Here is a 25,845-nt window from a genome sequence, read left to right as displayed (position 1 = left end):
GCAAATTGGAGCATGCTTTGCTGGGGTTTTTTGCCTTCCTCTGGATCAACTGTGGGTATAGGTTTGTGTATATGGGATTGTATGATATTTTTATTTTTTTCATGGTTGAACTTGATGGACTTGTGTCCTTTTTCAACCTGACTATTCTAACTATGAGACTCCTCAGACCATGCAACGTTTTTCTAATTTTGGTGAGCCTGTGTGAATTGTAGCCTCAGTTTCCTGTTTTTAGCTGACAGGAGTGGCACCCGGTGTGCTCCTCTGCTGCTGTAGCCCATATGCTTCAAGGTTTGATGTGTTGTGCATTCAGAAATGGTATTCTGCATACCTTGGTTGAAACGAGTGGTTATTTGAGTTACTGTTGGCTTTCTATCATCTGGAACCAGTCTGCCCATTCTCTGACATCAACAAAGCATTTTCCTCCACACAACTGCCACTCTTTTCTCTCTTTTTCGGGCCGTTATCTGTAAACCCGAGAGATGGTTGTGTGTGAAAATCCCAGTAGATCAGCAGATTTTGAAATATTCAGACAAGCCCGTCTGTCACCAACAACCATACTACGTTTTTTTTTTTTTTTTAAATCTTCTCTTCCCCTCCTGGAGCAAATCAAATTTAGGATGGTCCCACTTACTATGGGGAGGTTGGGTGGCATGCTAACCCTACTTCCCACAATGCTAACTCTTCAACCTTACTTCCCCATGTCTTTAACCTACCCCCCCTCCAAACAATACTATCTAATTTTACCCTCCCTCATCATATTTAACCCTACCTCCCCATCCTATCTAACCCTACCATGCACCCTAACCATCGAACTCTCCATCTTATATATCCATATCCCCCACCCCCAAACCAAATCTATCCACCTTGCCTACCCACCTGAGCCATGTATACCTCAAAAATAATCCTATCTCTCTAACCTAACCTCCTAATTGCATAACTCCTCAACATAACCAACTACTGCTAACTTCTCCCCCCAATACTAAGCCCTCAACATCCTAGCAGGGGGTGATCCAGTTTTGCCCTTGGGGGGTAGAAGGGAGAAGTTGGGCCCCACTGATGACTGGTGGGGAAAGGGTTAACCTATAATATGGGAAGGTTCCCCCAAGGGACTTTAAAGCAGCAATACAGGCGGATTCAAAGGAATTGTATAAAAGTACTTTATTTGGGAAATTATAAAGGTCAATGGCATGTTGCCGTTAAAATATAGACTTTGGTTAGGGGATAACAAAAACAGAAATGCAAACACAAAATTACAGCATCACATATCATTTGTCTGTTGTGATGATGGCCCAACGCATTTCGACCCATGTGGTCTTCTTCAGGGGGCTGGTTGCTATAAAGATATATTTAGTATCTCAAATATCAAAGCGGATATTCCAACATGTATTCAATTTCATATATACAAGGTATAGTTACCACTGGAAGGTGAAAAGAGAGATCTCCTGACCAGAATTTTTAAAACCATTGGATGATCCCTGAGGGTCCATAACCATAGCCATAGCAAGGCTAGCCTTTTCCACCTTTGGGACACGGATGGTTATGACCCTCAGGGTCCCTCTAGAGTTGCCCTGTTCAAACAAAAGATGCAGAGAGGTGCCCCAGCCAACTAAAAGATGCAGGGAGGTCCCCCAGGCCAACCAAAAGATGCAGGGAGGTGCCCCGGCCAACCAAGAGATGCAGAGAGTTGCCCTGTCCAACCAAAAGATGCAGAGAGGTGCCCCGACCATCCAAAATATGCAGAGAGGTGCCCTGGTCAACCAAAAGATGCAGGGAGGTGCCCCGGCCAACCAAAATATGCAGAGAAGTACCCTGGCCAACCAAAAGATGCAGAGAGTTGCCCCATCCAACCAAAAGATGCAGAGAGGTGCCCCGGCCAACCAAGAGATGCAGGCAGGTGCTCTGGCCAACCAAGAGAAGCGGGGAGATGCCACAGCGAACCACAAGATTCAGAGAGGTGCCCTGGCAAACCAAAAGATGCAGAGAGGTGCCCCGGCCAACCAAGTGATGCGGGGAGGTGCTCCGGCCAACCAAGAGAAGTGGGGAAGTGCCACGGCAAACCACAAGATTCAGAGAGGTGCCCCGGCAAACCAAAAGATGCAGAGAGGTTCCACGGCCAACCAAGAGATGCAGGGAGGTGCCCCGGCCAACCAAGAGATGCAAGAGGGTATCCCGGCCAACCAAGAGATGTGAGGGGGTGCCCCCGGCCAACCAAGAGATGCGGGGTGGTTCCCCGGCCAACCAAGAGAAGCGGGGAGGTGCCACGGCAAACCACAAGATTCAGAGAGGTGCCCGGGTAAACCAAAATATTCAGAGGTGCCCCGGCAAACCAAAAGATGCTGAGAGGTGCCCCGGCCAACCAAAAGATGCAGGGAGGTGCCCCTGCCAACCAAAAGATGCAGGGAGGTGCCCCTGCCAACCAAAAGATGCAGGGAGGTGCCCTGGCCAACCAAAAGATGCAGAGAGTTTCCCTGTCCAACCAAAAGATGCAGAGAGGTGCCCTGGCCAACCAAGAGATGCAGGGAGGTGCCACGGTGAACCAAGAGATGCAAGGGGGTATCCCGTTCAACCAAGAGATGGGGGAGGTCCCACGGCCAACCAAGAGATGTTAGGGGGTGCCCCTGGCCAACCAAGAGATGTGAGGGGGTGCCCCGGCCAACCAAGAGATGCGGGGTGGTTCCCCAGCAAACCAAAATATGTGGGGAAGTGCCCTGGACAACCAAGAGATGCAGGGAGGTGCCCTGGCCAACCAAGAGATGCAAGGGTGATCCCCAGCCAACCAAGAGATGCGGAGTGGTGCCCCGGTGAACCAAAAGATGCAGAGAGGTGCCCCAGCCAACCAAGAGATCCAATTAGGAGATGTGGAGAGTTCCCCTGGCCAACCCAGAGGTCCGGGGAGTTGACTCGGCCAACCAAGCAATATGTAGAGGTTCCTGCACTAGCCAGGAGAGATAAATTGGTGTAGCTGGGGCTCTGGGATTTAGCCCAGATTTGTGGAATGCCGGGATTCAGTTAAAATCTCAGGTCAGTCCGGCTGAATCTGGGATGATTGGGAGATATTATACTTGGTCCTTTAGGTCTGGTACTAAAGGGCATAGGGTCCCCCTCCAAAAGCCAAACCATGCCCTTTAGGTCTGCTATGACTTTTGAGGGGAACCCCCACTCATAAAAAAAATATGTGGGGGCCCCTTCCCTAAAAACCATACTAGACCCTTCAGATCTGGTAAGGCCTTTAAGAGGAACTCCACTTATTAACCACCTGGTGGTTGTGGGGGTGACTTATAGTGATCTGGAAGCCCCCATGACATTTTCCGCCCTCCCTCGAATAAATGAGTAAGGGGTACATAGTACAGAGTCCCAGTTTACTCATTCACAAGTTACAGCAATAGTAAGTAAAGACACCACAATGTGATAAAGACTCCAGTCCTTTAGCGGTGAACTCTCCCTGTCCCCGACCAACTACTACACATCCCCACCGCTGGGGTGACATTCGGTATTATCGCAGGGAATACGTCACGTGACATCTCCCCCAAGAGGAGACCGAATGTACAGCTGATAACACAGTGCTTAATTGTTCACACAGAGAATGTACAATAAAGCTTAAACCAAATTGTACACACGCTGCGCTTATCAAAATAGAATGTAAGAAATTTCCACTAAAATATTAATAAAGTGATATTGTGCTTAACATAATATCACAAATACAAAATCTATTAATACTATACATTAATGTGCAATAAACTTCAATGAATGAATAAATAGGTAAAAGTGCTCCAATCAGCCTGTGTATTGCAAATATTCCACAAAGCTTGTGCAATTTTCAAACATTAATAGATAATTCAAAACAAACATCCATGCGATTTAGTGTTGCATCCATGCATTTCAATGCTGCATCCATGCAATATGGTGTTAGTGCAATGTTACAGCACTGAATTGCATAGAATCACATGGATGCAGCACCAAATCGCATGGATGCGGTTTTTTGTGTTTTTTAACTTTTTATTGTTCGAACATTGCACTAACACCATATTGCATAGATGCAGCACTGAAATGCATGGATGTTTGTTTTGAATGATCTATTAATGTTTGAAAATTGCACAAGCTTTGTGGAATATTTGCAATACACAGGCTGATTGGAGCACTTTTACCTATTTATTCATTCATTGAAGTTTATTGCACATTAATGTATAGTATTAATAGATTTTGTATATATTTTGTATGTTAAGCACAATATCACTTTATTAATATTTTAGTGGAAATTTCTTACATTTTATTTTGATAAGCGCAGCGTGTGTACAATTTGGTTTAACTATTTTGCATGGTTATGAGACATGTGTAACATCAGCAGCTGATCATTTGCAAAGATATATTTTGGAGACCAGATTTGGTCAATTACCTGGAGGCTCACAGGACTACAAATTAGCATTCTGAGTACAATAAAGCTTGTTAGGGTAAAAAAAAAAAAAAAAACCTCTTAAACTACAACTCCCAGGATCCAGTGCGGCACCATACAGAGGACGAGCTGTGAGCTCAGTGATAGGACCTGTAAGGGAGGTCGGAAGTGAAGTTGCTCCGGCTTCCTGTGTGGAGGAGGGGAGGTGTCATTGCTGTATGGAGGTGAGTGTGTGTATTCCTCCTGTGTGATGATCTGTGGATGGTGATAGTTGTGTGCTGCAGATGATGGAGTGCTCTGGTGTGCAGGGAGAGGGTCTGCAGATTGACCCCTCCATCATGCTTCCTGGGGACCCCTTCTCTGCACCCTAAATCCTTCTTCTTGGGGGCCCCTGCATCCTGCTTCCCCAGGGGGGCCAACCTCTTCTAAGTCCTTCTTTCCCCAGGGGGACCCCTCTTCTGGATACTTCCCCCCCCCCCCCCCACCAGGGGTCCCTCTTCTGGATCCTTCCCCCCCCCCCCCCCACCAGGGGTCCCTCTTCTGGATCCTTCCCCCCCCCCCCCACCAGGGGTCCCTCTTCTGGATCCTCCCCCCCCCCCCCCCCAGGGGTCCCTCTTCTGGATCCTTCTCCCCCCCCCCAGGGGTCCCTCTTCTGGATCCTTCTCCCCCCCCCCCACCAGACCAGGGGTCCCTCTTCTGGATCCTTCCCCCCCCCCCCCCCAGGGGTCCCTCTTCTGGATCCTTCTCCCCCCCCCCCCCCAGGGGTCCCTCTTCTGGATCCTTCTCCCCCCCCCCCCACCAGGGGTCCCTCTTCTGGATCCTTCTCCCCCCCCCCCCCCACCAGGGGTCCCTCTTCTGGATCCTTCTCCCCCCCCCCCCCCACCAGGGGTCCCTCTTCTGGATCCTTCTCCCCCCCCCCCCCACCAGGGGTCCCTCTTCTGGATCCTTCTCCCCCCCCCCCACCAGGGGTCCCTCTTCTGGATCCTTCTCCCCCCCCCCCCACCAGGGGTCCCTCTTCTGGATCCTTCTCCCCCCCCCCCCCCACCAGGGGTCCCTCTTCTGGATCCTTCTCCCCCCCCCCCCACCAGGGGTCCCTCTTCTGGATCCTTCTCCCCCCCCCCCACCACCAGGGGTCCCTCTTCTGGATCCTTCCCCCCCCCCCCCACCAGGGGTCCCTCTTCTGGATCCTTCTCCCCCTCCCCCCCACCAGGGGTCCCTCTTCTGGATCCTTCTCCCCCCCCCAGGGGTCCCTCTTCTGGATCCTTCTCCCCCCCCCCCACCAGGGGCCCCTCTTCTGGATCCTTCTCCCCCCCCCACCAGGGGTCCCTCTTCTGGATCCTTCTTCTTTAAACCCCCCCCCACCAGGGGTCCATCTTCTGGATCCTTCCCCCCCCCCCCCCCACCAGGGGTCCCTCTTCTGGATCCTTCTTCTTTAAACCCCCCCCCCCACCAGGGGTCCATCTTCTGGATCCTTCCCCCCCCCACCAGGGGTCCATCTTCTGGATCCTTCTCCCCCCCCCCACCAGGGGCCCCTCTTCTGGATCCTTCTTCTTTAACCCCCCCCCCAACCAGGGGTCCTTCTTCTGGATCCTTCTCCCCCCCCCCCCCCACCAGGGATCCCTCTTCTGGATCCTTCTCCCCCCCCCCCCCCCACCAGGGGTCCCTCTTCTGGATCCTTCCCCCCCCCCCCCCCACCAGGGGTCCCTCTTCTGGATCCTTCTCCCCCCCCCCCCCACCAGGGGTCCCTCTTCTGGATCCTTCCCCCCCCCCCCCCCCCCACCTGGGGTCCCTCTTCTGGATCCTTCCCCCCCCCCCCCCACCAGGGGTCCCTCTTCTGGATCCTTCCCCCCCCCACCAGGGGTCCCTCTTCTGGATCCTTCCCCCCCCCCACCAGGGGTCCCTCTTCTGGATCCTCCCCCCCCCCCCCCACCAGGGGTCCCTCTTCTGGATCCCCCCCCCCCCCCCACCAGGGGTCCCTCTTCTGGATCCTTCCCCCCCCCCCCCCCACCAGGGTCCCTCTTCTGGATCCTTCTCCCCCCCCCCCCCACCAGGGGTCCCTCTTCTGGATCCTTCCCCCCCCCCACCAGGGGTCCCTCTTCTGGATCCTTCTCCCCCCCCCCCACCAGGGGTCCCTCTTCTGGATCCTTCTCCCCCCCCCCCACCAGGGGTCCCTCTTCTGGATCCTTCTCCCCCCCCCCCCAGGGGTCCCTCTTCTGGATCCTTCTCCCCCCCCAGCCCCCCCCAGGGGTCCCTCTTCTGGATCCTTCGCCCCCCCCAGGGGTCCCTCTTCTGGATCCTTCCCCCCCCCCCCCCCACCAGGGGTCCCTCTTCTGGATCCTTCTCCCCCCCCCACCAGGGGTCCCTCTTCTGAATCCTTCTCCCCCCCCCACCAGGGGTCCCTCTTCTGGATCCTTCTCCCCCCCCCCCCACCAGGGGTCCCTCTTCTGGATCCTTTCCCCCCCCCCCCCCACCAGGGGTCCCTCTTCTGGATCCTTTCCCCCCCCCCCCCCCACCAGGGGTCCCTCTTCTGGATCCTCCCCCCCCCCCCCCCCACCAGGGGTCCCTCTTCTGGATCCTTCCCCCCACCAGGGGTCCCTCTTCTGGATCCTTCTCCCCCCCCCCCCCCCACCACCAGGGGTCCCTCTTCTGGATCCTTCTCCCCCCCCCCCCCACCACCAGGGGTCCCTCTTCTGGATCCTTCTCCCCCCCCCCCCCACCACCAGGGGTCCCTCTTCTGGATCCTTCTCCCCCCCCCCCCCCCCCACCACCAGGGGTCCCTCTTCTGGATCCTTCTCCCCCCCCCCCCCCCACCAGGGGTCCCTCTTCTGGATCCTTCTCCTCCCCCCCCCCCCCCACCAGGGGTCCCTCTTCTGGATCCTTCTCCCCCCCCCCCCCCCCCCCCCCCACCAGGGGTCCCTCTTCTGGATCCTTCTCCCCCCCCCCCCCCCACCAGGGGTCCCTCTTCTGGATCCTTCTCCCCCCCCCCCCCACCAGGGGTCCCTCTTCTGGATCCTTCTCCCCCCCCCCCCCTACCAGGGGTCCCTCTTCTGGATCCTTCTCCCCCCCCCCCCCACCAGGGGTCCCTCTTCTGGATCCTTCTCCCCCCCCCCCCCCCCACCAGGGTCCTTCTTCTGGATCCTTCTTCTTCTTTAAACCCCCCCCCCCCCCCCCCCCCACACCAGGGGCCCCTCTTCTGGATCCTTCTTTGACCCCCCCCCCCCACCAGTGGTCCCTCTTCTTGATCCTTCTTCTTCTTTAACCCCCCACCCACCAGGGGCCCCTCTTCTGGATCCTTCTCCCCTCCCACCCCACCAGGGGTCCTTCTTCTGGATTCCTCTCCCCCCCCCCCCCCCCCCCCCCACCAGGGGTCCCTCTTCTGGATCCTTCTCCCCCCCCCACCAGGGGTCCCTCTTCTGGATCCTTCTCCCCCCCCCCACCAGGGGTCCCTCTTCTGGATCCTTCTCCCCCCCCCCCCCACCAGGGGTCCCTCTTCTGGATCCTTCTTCTTTAACCCCCCCCCACCAGGGGTCCTTCTTCTGGATCCTTCTTCTTCTTTAAACCCCCCCCCCCCCCACACACCAGGGGCCCCTCTTCTGGATCCTTCTTTGACCCCCCCCCCCCCCCACCAGTGGTCCCTCTTCTTGATCCTTCTTCTTCTTTAACCCCCCACCCACCAGGGGCCCCTCTTCTGGATCCTTCTCCCCTCCCACCCCACCAGGGGTCCTTCTTCTGGATTCCTCTCCCCTCCCACCCCACCAGGGGCCCCTCTTCTGGATCCTTCTTCCCCTCCCACCCCACCAGGGGCCCCTCTTCTGGATCCTTCTACCCCCCCCCCACGGGCCCCTCTTCTGGATACTTCTTTCCCCAGGGGGGCTCCTCTTTGGGGATGGATTGGGATAAGCTCAGTGTGGTCAGACCAGGATCCGAACCCACATGTGGGAGTGATATAAGATATATCTGTGCTCAAATCCCAATATCTCGTACATATGTCATGTCATCCCGAATTTCTCCTGCCAGGAAGTGGTCACCTGTACGGGCCAATCATCTGCACGGGGCATTTCACCAGCACACATACACACACTCTTATGGCATGTGCCAGCTGCAGATGATTGGTCCGTACAGGTGACCGCTCCCTGGTAGGCTCGGATCCTGGTCTGAACACGCCTGAGCCAAATATCAGCAGCATTTGTTTAGTATTGGGTGGCGTGTGTAGGAGGATACATCGCCAATGAATGGAATATATAAATATATGTAAAGTCTTTCCGTTTTTATTACAGTCTGTATTTTAGAGCCATTGATGTCATCACCGAGTCTCTGTGATTCTCTATGTAGTGCAGGCAAATCATGGCTGGTGGGAGGGGCTGGCAGAATGCTGTACATGGCTTCCTGACAACATCACAGCACCCTGCCCCTACACTCCTCTAAAGAGCCCTCAGCCCTGATACAAGTAGTGGGAGGTTATTTGCAAATATTGACATGGCTTGATAGGTCTGTGCCAGTCTGGAAGAGTGGGCATTACTAAGCAGGGTGACTGTGCATGAAGGTAACACCCCAATCAGATGCTGATCCTCTATGATAGAAAGAACTGAGATCCAGTGAATGAAAGGGACGGGACAGTCAGGCTGAGTAGGAAAGATCTAGATGACTTGTATGTGATCACGGTGCAGCGTGTCGGGCAGTTCTAGTGATGCACTCCACTCTCTATGAGCTGCTGGGTCAGGAAAAGGTCCCTCAAATGGTCATCAGACTTTTCCTCACACCTTTTATATACAACGTGTACTCAAATATTTCCAATGTTTATTTCTAGACATGCGTCTCACGGGTATTGTAGAGATGGCCTCCAAGGTGGTCAAGTTACCTCATCTGTACCGGTTTGGCACCAGCCGGCCATCTACTTTAGCTGCTCAGAGGAGGAACCCTCCGGGCAAGAGGAGGCCCAGAGTATTTGTGGAGCCCATCAGCAAAGATGAATGGAAGTATTTCCGAGGTGATGTGGTGAGTAGATGTGAAATGATCCGGACCGAGTTGTTGAAAGGGTAGTAGAGGGCCCAATGTCTGATCATAGGGGTTCTATATTTTTAAGTTTGTGGTGGTGCTGGGTGGTTGTTGTGGTGGTGGTGCTGGGTGGTTGTTGTGGTGGTGGTGCTGGGTGGTTGTTGTGGTGGTGGTGCTGGGTGGTTGTTGTGGTGGTGCTGCTGGGTGGTTGTGGTGGTGCTGCTGGGTGGTTGTGGTGGTGCTGCTGGGTGGTTGTGGTGGTGCTGCTGGGTGGTTGTGGTGGTGCTGCTGGGTGGTTGTGGTGGTGCTGCTGGGTGGTTGTTGTGGTGCTGCTGGGTGGTTGTTGTGGTGCTGCTGGGTGGTTGTTGTGGTGGTGGTGCTGCTGCTGGGTGGTTGTTGTGGTGGTGGTGCTGCTGCTGGGTGGTTGTTGTGGTGGTGCTGCTGGGTGGTTGTTGTGGTGGTGGTGCTGCTGGGTGGTTGTTGTGGTGGTGGTGCTGCTGGGTGGTTGTTGTGGTGGTGGTGCTGCTGGGTGGTTGTTGTGGTGGTGGTGCTGCTGGGTGGTTGTTGTGGTGGTGGTGCTGCTGGGTGGTTGTTGTGGTGGTGGTGCTGCTGCTGGGTGGTTGTTGTGGTGGTGCTGCTGGGTGGTTGTTGTGGTGGTGGTGCTGCTGGGTGGTTGTTGTGGTGGTGGTGCTGCTGGGTGGTTGTTGTGGTGGTGGTGCTGCTGGGTGGTTGTTGTGGTGGTGGTGCTGCTGGGTGGTTGTTGTGGTGGTGGTGCTGCTGGGTGGTTGTTGTGGTGGTGGTGGTGCTGCTGGGTGGTTGTTGTGGTGGTGGTGCTGCTGGGTGGTTGTTGTGGTGGTGGTGCTGCTGGGTGGTTGTTGTGGTGGTGGTGCTGCTGCTGGGTGGTTGTTGTGGTGGTGGTGCTGCTGCTGGGTGGTTGTTGTGGTGGTGGTGCTGCTGCTGGGTGGTTGTTGTGGTGGTGGTGCTGCTGCTGGGTGGTTGTTGTGGTGGTGGTGCTGCTGCTGGGTGGTTGTTGTGGTGGTGGTGCTGCTGCTGGGTGGTTGTTGTGGTGGTGCTGCTGCTGCTGGGTGGTTGTTGTGGTGGTGCTGCTGCTGCTGGGTGGTTGTTGTGGTGGTGCTGCTGCTGCTGGGTGGTTGTTGTGGTGGTGCTGCTGCTGCTGGGTGGTTGTTGTGGTGGTGCTGCTGCTGCTGGGTGGTTGTTGTGGTGGTGCTGCTGCTGCTGGGTGGTTGTTGTGGTGGTGCTGCTGCTGCTGGGTGGTTGTTGTGGTGGTGCTGCTGCTGCTGGGTGGTTGTTGTGGTGGTGCTGCTGCTGCTGGGTGGTTGTTGTGGTGGTGCTGCTGCTGCTGGGTGGTTGTTGTGGTGGTGCTGGGTGGTTGTTGTGGTGGTGCTGGGTGGTTGTTGTGGTGGTGCTGCTGGGTGGTTGTTGTGGTGGTGCTGCTGCTGGGTGGTTGTTGTGGTGGTGTTGTTGTTGTTGTTGTTGTGGTGGTGGTGGTGCTGCTGGGTGGTTGTTGTGGTGGTGCTGCTGCTGGGTGGTTGTTGTGGTGGTGCTGCTGCTGGGTGGTTGTTGTGGTGGTGCTGCTGCTGCTGGGTGGTTGTTGTGGTGGTGCTGCTGCTGCTGGGTGGTTGTTGTGGTGGTGCTGCTGCTGCTGGGTGGTTGTTGTGGTGGTGCTGCTGCTGCTGGGTGGTTGTTGTGGTGGTGCTGCTGCTGCTGGGTGGTTGTTGTGGTGGTGCTGCTGCTGCTGGGTGGTTGTTGTGGTGGTGCTGGGTGGTTGTTGTGGTGGTGCTGCTGCTGCTGGGTGGTTGTTGTGGTGGTGCTGCTGGGTGGTTGTTGTGGTGGTGCTGCTGCTGGGTGGTTGTTGTGGTGGTGTTGTTGTTGTTGTTGTTGTTGTTGTGGTGGTGGTGGTGCTGCTGGGTGGTTGTTGTGGTGGTGCTGCTGCTGGGTGGTTGTTGTGGTGGTGCTGCTGCTGGGTGGTTGTTGTGGTGGTGCTGCTGCTGGGTGGTTGTTGTGGTGGTGCTGCTGCTGGGTGGTTGTTGTTGTGGTGCTGCTGCTGGGTGGTTGTTGTTGTGGTGCTGCTGCTGGGTGGTTGTTGTTGTGGTGCTGCTGCTGGGTGGTTGTTGTTGTGGTGCTGCTGCTGGGTGGTTGTTGTTGTGGTGGTGGTGGTGGTGGGTGGTTGTTGTTGTGGTGGTGGTGGGTGGTTGCTGTGGTGGTGGTGGTGGTGGGTGGTTGTTGTGGTGGTGGTGGTGGTGCTGCTGCTGGGTGGTTGTTGTTGTGGTGCTGCTGGGTGGTTGTTGTTGTGGTGGTGGTGCTGCTGGGTGGTTGTTGTTGTGGTGGTGGTGGTGGTGCTGCTGCTGGGTGGTGGTTGTTGTGGTGCTGCTGCTGGGTGGTGGTTGTTGTGGTGGTGGTGGTGGGTGGTTGTGGTGGTGGTGGTGGTGGTGCTGCTGCTGGGTGGTTGTTGTTGTGGGGCTGGGTGGTGGTTGTTGTGTTGTGTGGTGGTTGTTGTTGTGGTGGTGGTGGTGGGGGTGGTGCTGCTGCTGGGTGGTTGTTGTTGTGGTGCTGGGTGGTTGTTGTTGTGGTGGTGGGTTGGATGGTTGTAACATAATAATAATGAAATAATAAAAAGATTTCCTATTTGATTTCTTTGTTATTATTTAATAATGAAGAAGCCTCGTTTCACTGCGGCTGGTGCCTAGCATTCACACAGCAGTCGTTGATTGTGTGGTATCTGTAGACAGGTGCGCCCTCTAGTGGTACAGGTCTGTATATGAAATATAATCTTCAGAGATATGACGCATACACCTCACAATGTGAATGTAAAATAACTTTTGGGTAGATATTTTATTGTCATTGAATAAAGGTCTACATTATTTTGGGTTTCTTATTTCCTTAAAGGTTGAAGTCCTTGCAGGCAAGGACAGCGGGAAGCAGGGGAAGGTGACGCAAGTCATTCGTGCTCGAAACTGGGTGGTGGTGGAAAATCTGAACACAGTAAGTAAGGAGTATGTGATGTGATCTGATTTGTTGGCCATTTAAAACTTTCATCCCCTTCGGAGAAGTAAGAAGTCCCTGATTTGTTTGTGCCCTGCAAGAGAACAGATCTGTATACAAGCTCACACTAAAAGCAGAACTCCGGCCTTCTCTTCAGTCTTGTACAGTTGTACCGACTCCTCTATTGCTGAAATGGCTTACTCTGATTTCACTGCACACTGTGAGCTTCTCACAGTGTGCATTAGAAGCTGCAACCAGTCATATAGAGCCCACCTTCTCCTATTGATCTTTCACTACGATAGGTGACCCTGCTCAGCAATAGGAATCCAAAGATAGCGTGATAGGGGCCGGCTTAGCTTCAGCACTATCATAAATGTGGCAGAACGGAACGAGCTTTGGCAGATCTGAGCATCATTACTAATCTATGACATCTTACCAGTCCTTCAATGTGGTGGCTGCATTAGTTTTAATTTTCAGGCTTTTGTTTTCACATGTGATCCTGCCAGTAACACCCTGTCCTAAGTTGACAATGCTTTCTATATTGTATCTATGGTGAATCAGCATTGTCACCATAGGACAGAACTACAGAACACCTCCCCTTTTCCGTTACATTAGGTGTTTTTGTAGATCACAATGGAGGATCGACAGATATTTTTAGGGTTTACACACAAAAAGTTTAATCCTGTTTTTGATTTTTTTTTTTTTTTTCCAGCACTACCGTTATGTGGGAAAGTCGGGGGACTATAAGGGGACATATGTGCCGAGTGAGGCCCCTCTCCTGCTAAATCAGGTGTCACTAGTGGATCCCACAGACAAGTAAGTTCCCTCTGGGATCATTCCGTACTGTGTGTAGTCCGTTGTCAGAAGACTCGAGGCTCATGGTGATGGACGTTGTTGTCCAATGCTGCGTTTGCTAGTTGAATGCACACACGTGCGTTCAAAGGCAAAAGCAACATTTAACCTCTTGCTTACCGGGCATTTAAACCCCCCCCCCCCTCCTGCCCAGACCAATTTTCAGCTTTCAGATCTGTCACACTTTGAATGACAATTGCGTGGTCATGCTGCACTGTACTCAAATGGAATTGTTATCATTTTTTTTCACACAAATAGAGCTTTCTTTTGGTGGTATTTAATCACCACTTGGGTTTTTATTTTTTGCTAAACAAACAAAAATACGGAAATTTTTGAAAACAAAAAAAAATCTTGTTTCATAGTTTGTTATAAAATTTTGCAAGCAGGTAATTTTTCTTCTTCATTGATATTCGCTGATGAGGCTGCACTGATGAGCACAGATAAGACGACACTAATGGGGGGGGGCACTGGTGGGTGGTATTGATAGGCAGCACTGGTGATGAGGCACTTGATTGGTGACATTTTGTAGGTGGCACTGGGCACTGGTAGGTGGTATTGATAGGCAGCATTGGTGATGAGGCACTGATTGGTGACATTTTGTAGGTGGCACTGTGGGCACTGGTAGGTGGTATTGATAGGCAGCATTGGTGATGAGGCACTGATTGGTGACATTTTGTAGGTGGCACTGTGGGCACTGGTAGGTGGTATTGATAGGCAGCATTGGTGATGAGGCACTGATTGGTGACATTTTGTAGGTGGCACTGTGGGCACTGGTGGGTGGTATTGATAGGCAGCATTGCTGATGAGGCACTGATTGGTGACATTTTGTAGGTGGCACTGTGGGCACTGGTAGGTGGTATTGATAGGCAGCATTGGTGATGAGGCACTGATTGGTGACATTTTGTAGGTGGCACTGGTAGGTGGTATTGATAGGCAGCACTGGTGATGAGGCACTAGAGAAGGGAGGTATCACCACTCCAGGAGGATCGACCAAAAGTAAATCTCTTCACCAGTTGGGAAGCCACAGGTGCTGGCAATGCATACAGCAGATAGATAAAAAGTAGTTCTGGACAGCCGCACTCCGAATATGCCTTTTATTCAAAAACTTCAAAAGAGCTAACGCGTTTCACACTATATGTAGTGCTTAATCATAGCTATGATTAAGCACTACATATAGTGTGAAATGCGTTAGCTCTTTTGTTCTGCTGTGGCATGTATTTTTTGTTTGTAGTTTTTGAATAAAAGGCATATTTGGAGTGCGGCTGTCCAGAACTAATTTTTTTTTTTTTTTTTTTTTTTTTATCGGTGATGAGGCACTGATTGGCGACATTTATAGGTGACACTGTGGGAACTGATGGGTGGCACTGGTAGGCGGCACTGTTGTGCACTAGTAGGTGGCACAGGTGGGCACAGAAGCCTCTGCAGGAGATCTCCACGATCGGGACTGATGTCCCTCTCACAGCCGCCAGTGATCAGCTTTTTTTTTTTTTTCTCTCCTTACGCTATCAGCGTGAAAAATAGCCGATTACCGGCTCTGTTTACATCCCATGATCAGCTGTCATTGGCTGACAGCTGATCATGTGGTAAGGGGTCGGGATCGATGTGTGATCAGCCAAGTCTCGTAGACTCGCTGATCAAAGAGCGCGCCGCGCAGGGGGCACACAGGCCGCTCGAGCACGGGAGGACATCTATGGATGCCCACCCGGCAAAGTAGGTCCGCGCTGTAGCCGTCTTTCGGCAATAGCACGGACAGGAAGAGGTTAACAAGAAAAGGTTGCATTTATTCTGCTTTGCATGCAGTTCAAACGCGCCTTGTGCGTCCGAAGAAACGCAAAACACAGCCGGGCCAACCCAGCCTCTGACCTGCCATCTGTACTATTCAGGTAAAGTCGGTAGCATTAAGTTGACCTGTTTTTGTTTTTTTTTTTGGACATGCGTTACAAAAATTCATGTCAAACGCAGAAATATCTGCAGGAACCATTGACGTGGGTGCTGTGATGTTTTTAAATTGCTCTATTGAAAATCTATTGCAGCTGCTAAATGTAAAAGGAAGGAAGGTAGAGGTACATATTGTGCATGACATCATCTCCCGGGAGTCAGGTTGTCCTCAGACAGGTTAAAGCAAGGTGTGGGGAGGGGGGGGGCGAGGCAGGGGGGCGTTGGCGATCTACCTGAGCCAAGCGGAGGGGTGTTGGCGATCTACCTGAGCCAAGCGGGGGGGGCGTTGGCGATCTACCTGAGCCAAGCGGATGGGGCGTTGGCGATCCACCTGAGCCAAGCGGGGGGGGGGGTTGGCGATGTACCTGAGCCAGATGGGGGGCGTTGGCGATCTACCTGAGCCAGGCGGGGGGGGTGTGTTGGCGATCTACCTGAGTCAGGCAGGGGGTCGTTGGCGATCTACCTGAGTCAGGCAGGGGGTCGTTGGCGATCTACCTGAGCCAAGCGGGGGGGGGCGTTGGCGATCTACCTGAGCCAAGTGGGGGGGGGGGGGCGTTGGCGATCTGCCTGAGCCAGGCGGGGGGGGCGTCGGCGATCTGCCTGAGCCAGGCGGGGGGGCGTCGGCGATCTGCCTGAGCCAGGCGGGGGGGGCGTCGGCGATCTGCCTGAGCCAGGCGGGGGGGGCGTCGGCGATCTGCCTGAGCCAGGCGGGGGGGGCGTCGGCGATCTGCCTGAGCCAGGCGGGGGGGCGTCGGCGATCTGCCTGAGCCAGGCGGGGGGGCGTCGGCGATCTGCCTGAGCCAGGCGGGGGGGCGTCGGCGATCTGCCTGAGCCAGGCGGGGGGGCGTCGGCGATCTGCCTGAGCCAGGCGGGGGGGGGGCGTCGGCGATCTGCCTGAGCCAGGCGGGGGGGGGGGCGTCGGCGATCTACCTGAGCCAGGCGGGGGGGGGGGCGTCGGCGATCTACCTGAGCCAGGCGGGGGGGGGGGGCGTCGGCGATCTACCTGAGCCAGGCGGGGGGGGGGCGTCGGCGATCTACCTGAGCCAGGCGGGGGGGGGGCGTCGGCGATCTACCTGAGCCAGGCGGGGGGGGGGGGGCGTCGGCGATCCACCTGAGCCAGGCGGGGGGGGGGGGCGTCGGCGATCCACCTGAGCCAGGCGGGGGGGGGGGCGTCGGCGATCTACCTGAGCCAGGCGGGGGGGGGGGGCGTCGGCGATCTACCTGAGCCAGGCGGGGGGGGCGTCGGCGATCTACCTGAGCCAGGCGGGGGGGGCGTCGGCGATCTACCTGAGCCAGGCGGGGGGGGGCGTCGGCGATCTACCTGAGCCAGGCGGGGGGGCGTCGGCGATCTACCTGAGCCAGGCGGGGGGGGGCGCGTCGGCGATCTACCTGAGCCAGACGGGGGGGGCGTTGGCGGCGTTCTACCTGAGCCAGACGGGGGGGGGGGGGGGGTGTTGGCGGCGATCTACCTAAGCCACACGGGGGGCGATTAAAGATCACCAGAACTCTCATTTTAACCAGTTGCTGCCTGCGCTATAGCTGAAAGATGTCTATTACACGGCTCTCCAGTTCTGGGAAGTTGTCAGTGGACCCCCTGGTGGTGCCCCCAGCTGATCACAGATCGTGGTAAAGGGCCAATCACAGCAGCCCTTTACCATGTGATCAGCGGTGTCCAATCACAGCAGATCACATGTAAACAGACTTGCCAGTTATCGGCATTCCTTTCCTCACAAGCCATCTGAGGAAAGGAGAGCTGATAACCGGCAAGTCTGACAGGGTACAGTGACTGCATTGTTCACACTGATCATCAGTGCATATCAGCGCCCATCAATGGAGCCTCATCAGTGCAAAATTACTTATTTACAAAATTTTATGCGAAGAAAAACATTTGTTTTTTCCTAAATGTTTGGTCCTTTTTTTCGTTTGTTTAGCAAACAATAAAAACCCAGTGATGCTTAAATGCCACCAAAAGAAAGCTCTATTTGTGTGAAAAATGTGATAAAAATTCATATGGGTACAGTGTTGCATGACCGCTTAATTGTCATTCGAAATGTAAGAACGCTGAAAATGTGTCTGGGCAGGAAGGGGTAAGAGTGCCCATCAGGCAAGTGGTTAACGAAAAGGGGGGTGGGAAGATTGAGGACTCAATGGTGGGGGGGCGAAATTGAGAACTCGATTGTGTGGGGGGGGGGGGGGGGGGAGGAGATTGAAGACTCGGGGGGGGGGGGGGAGGAAGACTCGGGGGAGGGGGGGGGGAGAGGAGGAGATTGAAGACTCGGGGGGGGGAGGGGGGAGATTGAAGACCCGGGGGGGGGGAGAAGGAGATTGAAAAATCTGGGGGGGGGTGATATATATTATTGCTTCCTACTAACCGGAGCTTGTTTTTCAGGAAACCCACGGAGACAGAATGGAGGTTCACAGAGGAGGGGGAGCGGGTGAGAGTGTCGGTGAGAACTGGCCGGATCATTCCCCGTCCCGTATTCCAAAGACGCGACGGAATTATCCCAGAGCAGTGGAAAGGTGAGGCCCATGTGTGTCTGTATAGAGGAAGCGGAGTGTATCCAAAGGCGGGTGATAGTGTAGCTAATCCCAAGAACCAAAAATATCAAATCTTGCAGCTTAGATATGTCCTTTTGATATGGTGGCTTCATGTTTTAATTATTTTTTTTCTTCATTTTTCACCTGGTGATCCTGCCAGTAACACACTTCTGTTCTAGGGTCACTATGCTCACCCGCTTTACTGTATATAAGAGGAGTGTTGTAAGCTTAGGCCAGAACACCTGATTTTCTATGTTTGTTATATAAATGTCAAAAATACCCAGCGAGTTCCATCCTGTGCTACAGCAACCTGGGACCCGCTGCTGGAAAGTCAATCCCTCCACGGACCCGGGGGGGTGGTGCGGGGGGTTGGTGGTTGTTTGTATTGTGTGGTGGTTGCGGCCTGGTGCAGCAGTGGGTGGGACAGGAGGGGGGGTATGTTCATATCATTGATATTAAAAGGGGGTGATCATTAATCCAGAGGCTGGTGGTCTATAGAAGGCCTCTGGTTGGTGGAGAATAGTGGGAAGAAGTCTCTAGATAAGACAACAGATGGGGATCCAGTGGTAATGATAAACAGTTCATGACTTAGGGCAAGCCTCTTGAGGGAAGCAGATCTCCAGGTACATAAAGAAGTAGAGGCGCCGCTGAAGTAAAACTGGTATGACGTGTATTTTAAACAATCTATATAAGCACTTACCTCTAGGTAAGTGAGGTGAGGCACATCAAGAAGTCCTCTGAAGTTGAGTCTCTGTGCTTGCTGGGTTCGTACTGCCTGGTCTCCTTGCAGGCGGCGATCATCAGCTCAGTGTTTAGGCTGGAAACTGGAAGGAGGGCTGGACCACACGTGGACCGAAGCGGCGTCTGATGTCACCTGGTGGTGCAGCCTGGGTCTCACCAGTGCTTTTAGATCCTGTGCCCAGCCCTCTTCCCTTCCCTCCCTCCTTCTCCTCCCTTCCCTCCCTTCCTTCCCTCCCTTCCTTCCCTCCCTTCCTTCCCTCCCTTCCCTCCCTCTTTCCCCTTCTCCTTCCCTCCCTCTTTCCCCTTCTCCTCTCTCCCTTTCTTCCCCTGCCCCCCTTCTCCTTCCTTCCTTCCCCTTGTCCTTCCTTCCTTCCCCTTGTCCTTCCTTCCTTCCCCTTGTCCTTCCTTCCTTCCCCTTGTCCTTCCTTCCTTCCCCTTGTCCTTCCTTCCTTCCCCTTGTCCTCCCTTCCTTCCCCTTGTCCTTCCTTCCTCCCTTCCTTCCCCTTGTCCTTCCTTCCTCCCTTCCTTCCCCTTGTCCTTCCTTCCTCCCTTCCTTCCCCTTGTCCTTCCTCCCTTCCTTCCCCTTGTCCTTCCTTCCTCCCTTCCTTCTCCCTTCCTTCCCCTTGTCCTTCCTTCCCCTTGTCCTTCCTTCCCCTTGTCCGTCCTTCCTTCCCCTTGTCCGTCCTTCCTTCCCCTTGTCCGTCCGTCCTTCCTTCCCCTTGTCCGTCCGTCCTTCCTTCCCCTTGTCCGTCCGTCCTTCCTTCCCCTTGTCCGTCCTTCCTTCCCCTTGTCCGTCCTTCCTTCCCCTTGTCCGTCCTTCCTTCCCCTTGTCCGTCCTTCCTTCCCCTTGTCCGTCCTTCCTTCCCCTTGTCCGTCCTTCCTTCCCCTTGTCCGTCCTTGTCCTCCCTTCCTTCCCCTTGTCCTCCCTTCCTTCCCCTTGTCCTCCCTTCCTTCCCCTTGTCCTCCCTTCCTTCCCCTTGTCCTCCCTTCCTTCCCCTTGTCCTCCCTTCCTTCCCCTTGTCCTCCCTTCCTTCCCCTTGTCCTCCCTTCCTTCCCCTTGTCCTCCCTTCCTTCCCCTTGTCCTCCCTTCCTTCCCCTTGTCCTCCCTTCCTTCCCCTTGTCCTCCCTTCCTTCCCCTTGTCCTCCCTTCCTTCCCCTTCCCCTTGTCCTTCCTTCCCCTTCCCCTTGTCCTTCCTTCCTCCCTTCCTTCCCCTTGTCCTTCCTTCCTCCCTTCCTTCCCCTTGTCCTTCCTTCCTCCCTTCCTTCCCCTTGTCCTTCCTTCCTCCCTTCCTTCCCCTTGTCCTTCCTTCCTCCCTTCCTTCCCCTTGCCCTTCCTTCCTCCCTTCCTTCCCCTTGCCCTTCCTTCCTCCCTTCCTTCCCCTTGCCCTTCCTTCCTCCCTTCCTTCCCCTTGCCCTTCCTTCCTCCCTTCCTTCCCCTTGCCCTTCCTTCCTCCCTTCCTTCCCCTTGCCCTTCCTTCCTCCCTTCCTTCCCCTTGCCCTTCCTTCCTCCCTTCCTTCCCCTTGTCCTTCCTTCCTCCCTTCCTTCCCCTTGTCCTTCCTTCCTCCCTTCCTTCCCCTTGTCCTTCCTTCCTCCCTTCCTTCCCCTTGTCCTTCCTTCCTCCCTTCCTTCCCCTTGTCCTTCCTTCCTCCCTTCCTTCCCCTTGTCCTTCCTTCCTCCCTTCCTTCCCCTTGTCCTTCCTTCCTCCCTTCCTTCCCCTTGTCCTTCCTTCCCCTTGTCCTTCCTTCCCCTTGTCCTTCCTTCCCCTTGTCCTTCCTTCCCCTTGTCCTTCCTTCCCCTTGTCCTTCCTTCCCCTTGTCCTTCCTTCCCCTTGTCCTTCCTTCCCCTTGTCCTTCTCCTTCCCCTTGTCCTTCCTTCCCCTTGTCCTTCTCCTCCCTCTTTTCCTTCCTTCCCCTTGTCCTTCTCCTCCCTCTTTTCCTTCCCCTTCTCTTCTTTTCTACCCCCCCCTTCCTCCCTCTCTGACCAGAGAATGCTAGGAGAAGGGGAGCGGGCGCCCTCTGGTGGTCAGAGGGTGGCAGTGCAGGTTGTTCCGGCTTCCGCTGCCAATCCCCCACTGCACAGCCTGGCTCCCAGCACGCCATGGACCGGCACCAGTCAGCGGCCCAGGAGTTGGAGACCCCTGCTCTACCGAACACATCCCACTGGGTTTTTGGAGATAAGGATGTGGGGGGGGGGGTCCTGTACTCCAAATTAAGGGCAAGTAGCCTACAATACCAACGTTCCTCCTCTATATGATTAGTAAATGTTGTCACCCCAGGGCAGGAAGCTTGTTAATGGCAGGATCACCAGGTGAAAATATAAAACAACCTGAAAAAAAAAAAACACCACGTCGAAGAACTGTCAAGTTGCAACTGATTACATTTCTGTTCTTGGTTGGATACACTTTAAAGAGAACCTGTCATAAAGCACACTGCTGCAGATCTAAAGTGCAGTTACCTAGAGAGGGATCTGCTCGTACCTCCAGCTTATAGCAGAACTTTACCCATAACAACTTTGATAAAAAAAATGTTCTTTAGCAAGGGACATACATTCCACGTTAATTATACTACCAAAATGAGTGTTCTGTAAATTGCCTCCAGCATTGCTCCGGTTTCTTCTTGCTGGAAGCTGCCATTTTGCTGAAGCCCAGAACTAATCACAGCAGATCACATGTACACAATGGATGGCTTCCTTTTTATGCCATTCAATGTGTACAATTGTGTTGCTAGCTGTGATTGGTCAAAATGATCACATGGTACTGACAGGGCTAATCACAACAATACACACTGAATCAATTTCATTCAGTAAAAATGAAAATCGCTGGTATAAGCAATCCTAATGTGTAAAAAAAAATAAATCCTGATCGCTTCCCTAGAGTAGTACAATGTTACTATAGTAACACAGTATAGCTCTTGTCTTGGTCTTGGTGTGTTAAAAAAAAAAATTGTTATATATTTTACTAATAATGAAAATGTATATATTGTACTACTCTAGGGAAGGGATCAGGATTTATTATTTTAATATATATATATTATTCTCTAGCCTTCTTCTTCCTTTTTTTTTTTTTTTTTTTTTTTTAAATATCAAAAATTGGAATAGTGTCTCTGATCACCACCAGTTATATGATGACGCTGTACTGGTGACAGTATAAAAAGATGTCTTCATTTTTCCTAAAAAAAACTGCGATTAAAAAATTGCAACTTCATCTTTCTAAATACCTTGGACTGTCTACTTTTCTAAAAAAAAAAGAAAGGCTCATTTGGGGGATATCTGTACTGTCCTGACATTTTAGGGCCACCAGAAATGAAATAGGCCACCAGTACATCAATCTTCAGATATATCCCATAGTTTTTTCCTACAGACCAAATAATATACACTGATTTGGGTTATTTTCACCAAAGAAATGTAGCGAAATATATTTTGGCTTAAATTTATGACGAAAGATTATTTATTTGCAAAATGTTATAGCAGAAACAAAGAAAAATGCATTTTCTTTTTTTATTTTTGGGCTTTTTTCTATAGTAAAAAATTAAAAAATGCAGTGGTGATGAAATACCACCAAAAGAAAGGGTCTATTTGCGTAAAAAAAAAAAAAAAAAAAAAAAAAAAAAATTTCTTATGAGTACAGTGTTGCATGACCGCGCAATTGTCATTTAACCTGCGACAGCACTGAAAGCTGGAAAATTTGTCTGGGCAGGAAGGGGGTGAAAGCGCCCGGTATTGAAGTGGTTAAGCCATATCAGGTACTCTGCATAGCAATAACAGTGCTTTCAAATCACTATGTACTATTGGTTTTACATCAGTAGAGTTTAGTTATGTTCATTGGATATTTATAAGCTTCTGCGTTAGAGATGATGAATACCTCATCTGCACAGTCGTTCCTTCTTTCCCTGTGCTTTATACTTGCTTACCTGAACTTCCCCTATCTCTTCACTAGAGGTCTCCATTGTACCATTGTACCAGTGCACCACAAGAGGCTGCACTACCGCTCTTTTTCCACAAGATGTCTCCCCATCACCATATTTTTTTTTTTTTCTTTCTGGTTTTGTCTAGATGGCCCCAAAGACACCTCCGTGGAGGACGCTTTGGAGAAGACCTACGTCCCATCACTGAAAACCTTTCAGGAGGAGATTATGGCGAAAATGGGCATTATAGAGACCAGAAAGCAAAGGAAATCCTTCTGGTATTAATGTACATGGACAACGTTTTGTCACTTACTTTGGACTTAAAGTGGAACTTCAGTCATTTTTTTTTCAACTTTTCATCTATTAAATCTTCTGCTTTTGTTGTTTTAACTTTGGATAGTAAAACATTTTTTTTTTCTGCCAGTAAATACCTTATACAGCCCACTTCCTGTTTCTTGTCTGGTAAAATGCCTAGGCCTATGACATCATACACAGCTCTCTCTCTCTCGCACTCCCGTGAGAGTTTGCCAGGGAGGGAGGATGAGTCATAAGAGGGCCAGTCAGGGCTGCAGAGCTGGAGGTGTGTCTCTGTAAATCCAGGAAGTGAACAGGCAGCAGCTTCAGCTGCCCACAGTTAAAATGGATGCAGCCAGACTCAGTGGAGGGAGATTTCTGCAGAATATTTGGCAAGTACAGAATCACAGTGCCTTTCAAAAGTATTCACCCCCCTTGGCTTTTTACCTATTTTGTTACATTGCAGCTTCTAGTTCAGGGGTCTCAAAGTGGTGGCCCTCCGGCTGTTGTGAAATTGCAAGGCTGACAGTTACAAGCCTGACTCCCACAGGCAGAGGCATGATGGGACTTGTAGTTTCACAACAGCTGGAGGGCAGCCAGTTTGAGACCCCTGCTTTAGTTCAATGTTTTTTTAATCTGAATTATATGTGATGGATCAGAACACAATAGTCTAAGTTGGTGAAGTAAAATTAGAAAAATATACACCTAAAACTATTTTTCAGAAATAAAAAACTGATAATTGGCATGTGTGTCTGTATTCACCCCCTTTGTTATGAGGCCCATAAAAAGCTCTGGTGCAACCAATTACCTTCAGAAGTCACATAATTAGTAAATTTGATGTCCACCTGTGTGCAATCTAAGTGTCACATGATCTGTCATTACATATACACACCTTTTTGAAAGGCCCCAGAGGCTGCAACACCTAAGCAAGAGGCACCACTAACCAAACACTGCCATGAAGACCAAGGAACTCTACAAACAAGTAAGGGACAATGTTGCTGAGAAGTACAAGTCAGGGTTAGGTTACAAAAAAAATATCCAAATCTTTGATGATCCCTAGGAGCACCATCAAATCTATCATAACCAAATGGAAAGAACATGGCACAACAGCAAACCTGCCAAGAGAAGGCCGCACACCAAAACTCACGGACCGGGCAAGGAGGGAATTAATCAGAGGGGCAGCAGAGAGACCTAAGGTAACCCTGGAGGAGCTGCAGAGTTCCACAGCAGAGACTGGAGTATCTGTACATAGGAGGACAATAAGCCGTACGCTCCATAGAGCTGGGCTTTATGGCAGAGTGGCCAGAAAAAAGCCATTACTTTCAGCAAAAAACAAAATGGCACGTTTTGAGTTTGCGAAAAGGCATGTGGGAGACTCCCAAAATGTATGGAGGAAGGTGCTCTGGTCTGATGAGACTAAAATTGAACTTTTTGGCCATCAAAGAAAACGCTATGTCTGGGACAAACCCAACACATCACATCACCCAAAGAACACCATCCCCACAGTCAAACATGGTGGTGGCAGCATCATGCTGTGGGGATGTTCTTCAGCAGACGGAACTGGGAAACTGGTCAGAGTTGAGGGAAAGATGGATGGTGCTAAATACAGGGATATTCTTGAGCAAAACCTGTACAACTCTGTGTGTGATTTGAGGCTAGGGCGGAGGTTCACCTTCCAGCAGGACAATGACCCCAAACACACTGCTAAAGCAACACTTGAGTGGTTTAAGGGGAAACATGTAAATGTGTTGGAATGGCCTAGTCAAAGCCCAGACCTCAATCCAATAGAAAATCTGTGGTCAGACTTAAAGATTGCTGTTCACAAGCGCAAACCATCCAACTTGAAGGAGCTGGAGCAGTTTTGCAAGGGGCAATGGGCAAAAATCCCAGTGGTAAGATGTGGCAAGCTCATAGAGACTTATCCAAAGCGGCTTGGAGCTGTGATAGCCGCATAAGGTGGCTCTACAAAGTATTGACTTTAGGGGGTGAATAGTTGTGCACCTTGACTTTTTTTTTCCTTTTATTTTGTCCTATTTATTTGCTTCACAATAAAAAAAAAAGTTGTGGGCATGTTCTGTAAATTAAATGACGCAAATCCTCAAACAATCTATGTTAATTCCAGGTTGTGAGGCAACAAAACACGAAAAATGCCACGGGGGGGTGAATACTTTTGCAAGGCTCTGTATATAAAATAATATGCAAAGTGGTTGGAGGGAAGCTTCAGAATGGCAAAGATGTTTTTATTACAAATGATGTGAGCAGACTGCAGTTCCTCTTTAAATGCTAACCCTGTTTTAAGACTTTTTTATAGATCAGATGAAGAATTTTGAAGGTTGCTTCCAAGAAAAATCTGTCTGCATTGTTAATATATATTTGGAAGGGTGACTGTGCTCTCCTAATTATTGGTTACATAGTGTAACATGTCCAACAAATGGCAGCCATTGTGTGATAAACCTTTATTTATTTTTTATAACCACAATACAAAAAAAAAATATTTTGCAATTACATTGGGAGAATTTTGTCTTTCTTTTCTTCATGCCGGCAGCGGGGCTTCTCAGCTCCTGTCCTCAGCTTGGACCACCAGGTCATGTTTTCCTTTACTTCCAGGTAGGAGCGTGTGTGTGTGTGTGGCCGGGGTCAAAATAATTAGCAGCAATGCAAAGCTATTTGGCTATCATTTGGGTGGATGGCCTGCACATCCTTCCCTATAGGTGCCTTTAGCTCCTCTTCTTGTCTACGCCAGGATCCAGGTGTTCCTTCTGCTTGGGCTGCAGTGGTTTGTGTTGCCATGGGCGCATACAGTATCTCCCAAAAGTGAGTACACCCCTCACATTTTTGTAAATATTTTATCTTTTCATGTGACAACACTGAAGAAATGACACTTGTCTACAATGTAAAGTAGTGAGTGTACAGCTTGTATAACAGTGTAAATTTGCTGTCCCCTCAAAATAACTCAACACACAGCCATTAATGTCTAAACCGCTGGCAACAAAAGTGAGTACACCCCTAAGTGAAAATGTCCAAATTGGGCCCAATTAGCTATTTTTCCTTCCTGGTGTCATGTGACTCGTTAGTGTTACAAGGTCTCAGGTATGAATGGGGAGCAGGTGTGTTAAATTTGGCGTTATCACTCTCACTTTCTCATACTGGTCACTGGAAATTCAACATGGCACCTCATGGCAAAGAACTCT

The 25,845-nt window shown here is 51.8% G+C and overlaps 1 protein-coding gene across 1 annotated transcript; it reads left to right on the top strand.

The window, feature by feature from the left end:
* The first annotated feature begins 4,478 nt into the window (after window positions 1-4,478).
* MRPL24 (mitochondrial ribosomal protein L24) lies at window positions 4,479-25,161 on the top strand. Its single transcript, XM_073609413.1, has 6 exons — window positions 4,479-4,614; window positions 9,198-9,385; window positions 12,293-12,388; window positions 13,101-13,204; window positions 17,568-17,698; window positions 22,509-25,161. Exons 2-6 carry the CDS (start codon window positions 9,200-9,202, stop codon window positions 22,643-22,645), a joined length of 654 nt encoding a protein of 217 aa, XP_073465514.1. The 5' UTR covers window positions 4,479-4,614; window positions 9,198-9,199; the 3' UTR covers window positions 22,646-25,161.
* The last annotated feature ends 684 nt before the right edge of the window (window positions 25,162-25,845 follow it).

Source organism: Aquarana catesbeiana, linkage group LG13 (assembly GCF_042186555.1).
Source record: "Aquarana catesbeiana isolate 2022-GZ linkage group LG13, ASM4218655v1, whole genome shotgun sequence".
In the NCBI taxonomy this organism is placed as follows: Eukaryota; Metazoa; Chordata; class Amphibia; order Anura; family Ranidae; genus Aquarana; species Aquarana catesbeiana.
Note: the sequence above shows the minus strand (reverse complement) of the source record. Positions and strands in the feature narration are given on the sequence as shown.

Bases quoted from the DNA above. Each gene is read 5' to 3' on its own strand.
- MRPL24 (XM_073609413.1), top strand. From the start codon at position 9,200: ATGCGTCTCACGGGTATTGTAGAGATGGCCTCCAAGGTGGTCAAGTTA. The intron at 12,389-13,100 runs GTAAGTAAGGAG...TTTTTTTTCCAG, and splicing joins TGGTGGAAAATCTGAACACA to CACTACCGTTATGTGGGAAA. The intron at 17,699-22,508 runs GTGAGGCCCATG...GGTTTTGTCTAG, and splicing joins TATCCCAGAGCAGTGGAAAG to ATGGCCCCAAAGACACCTCC.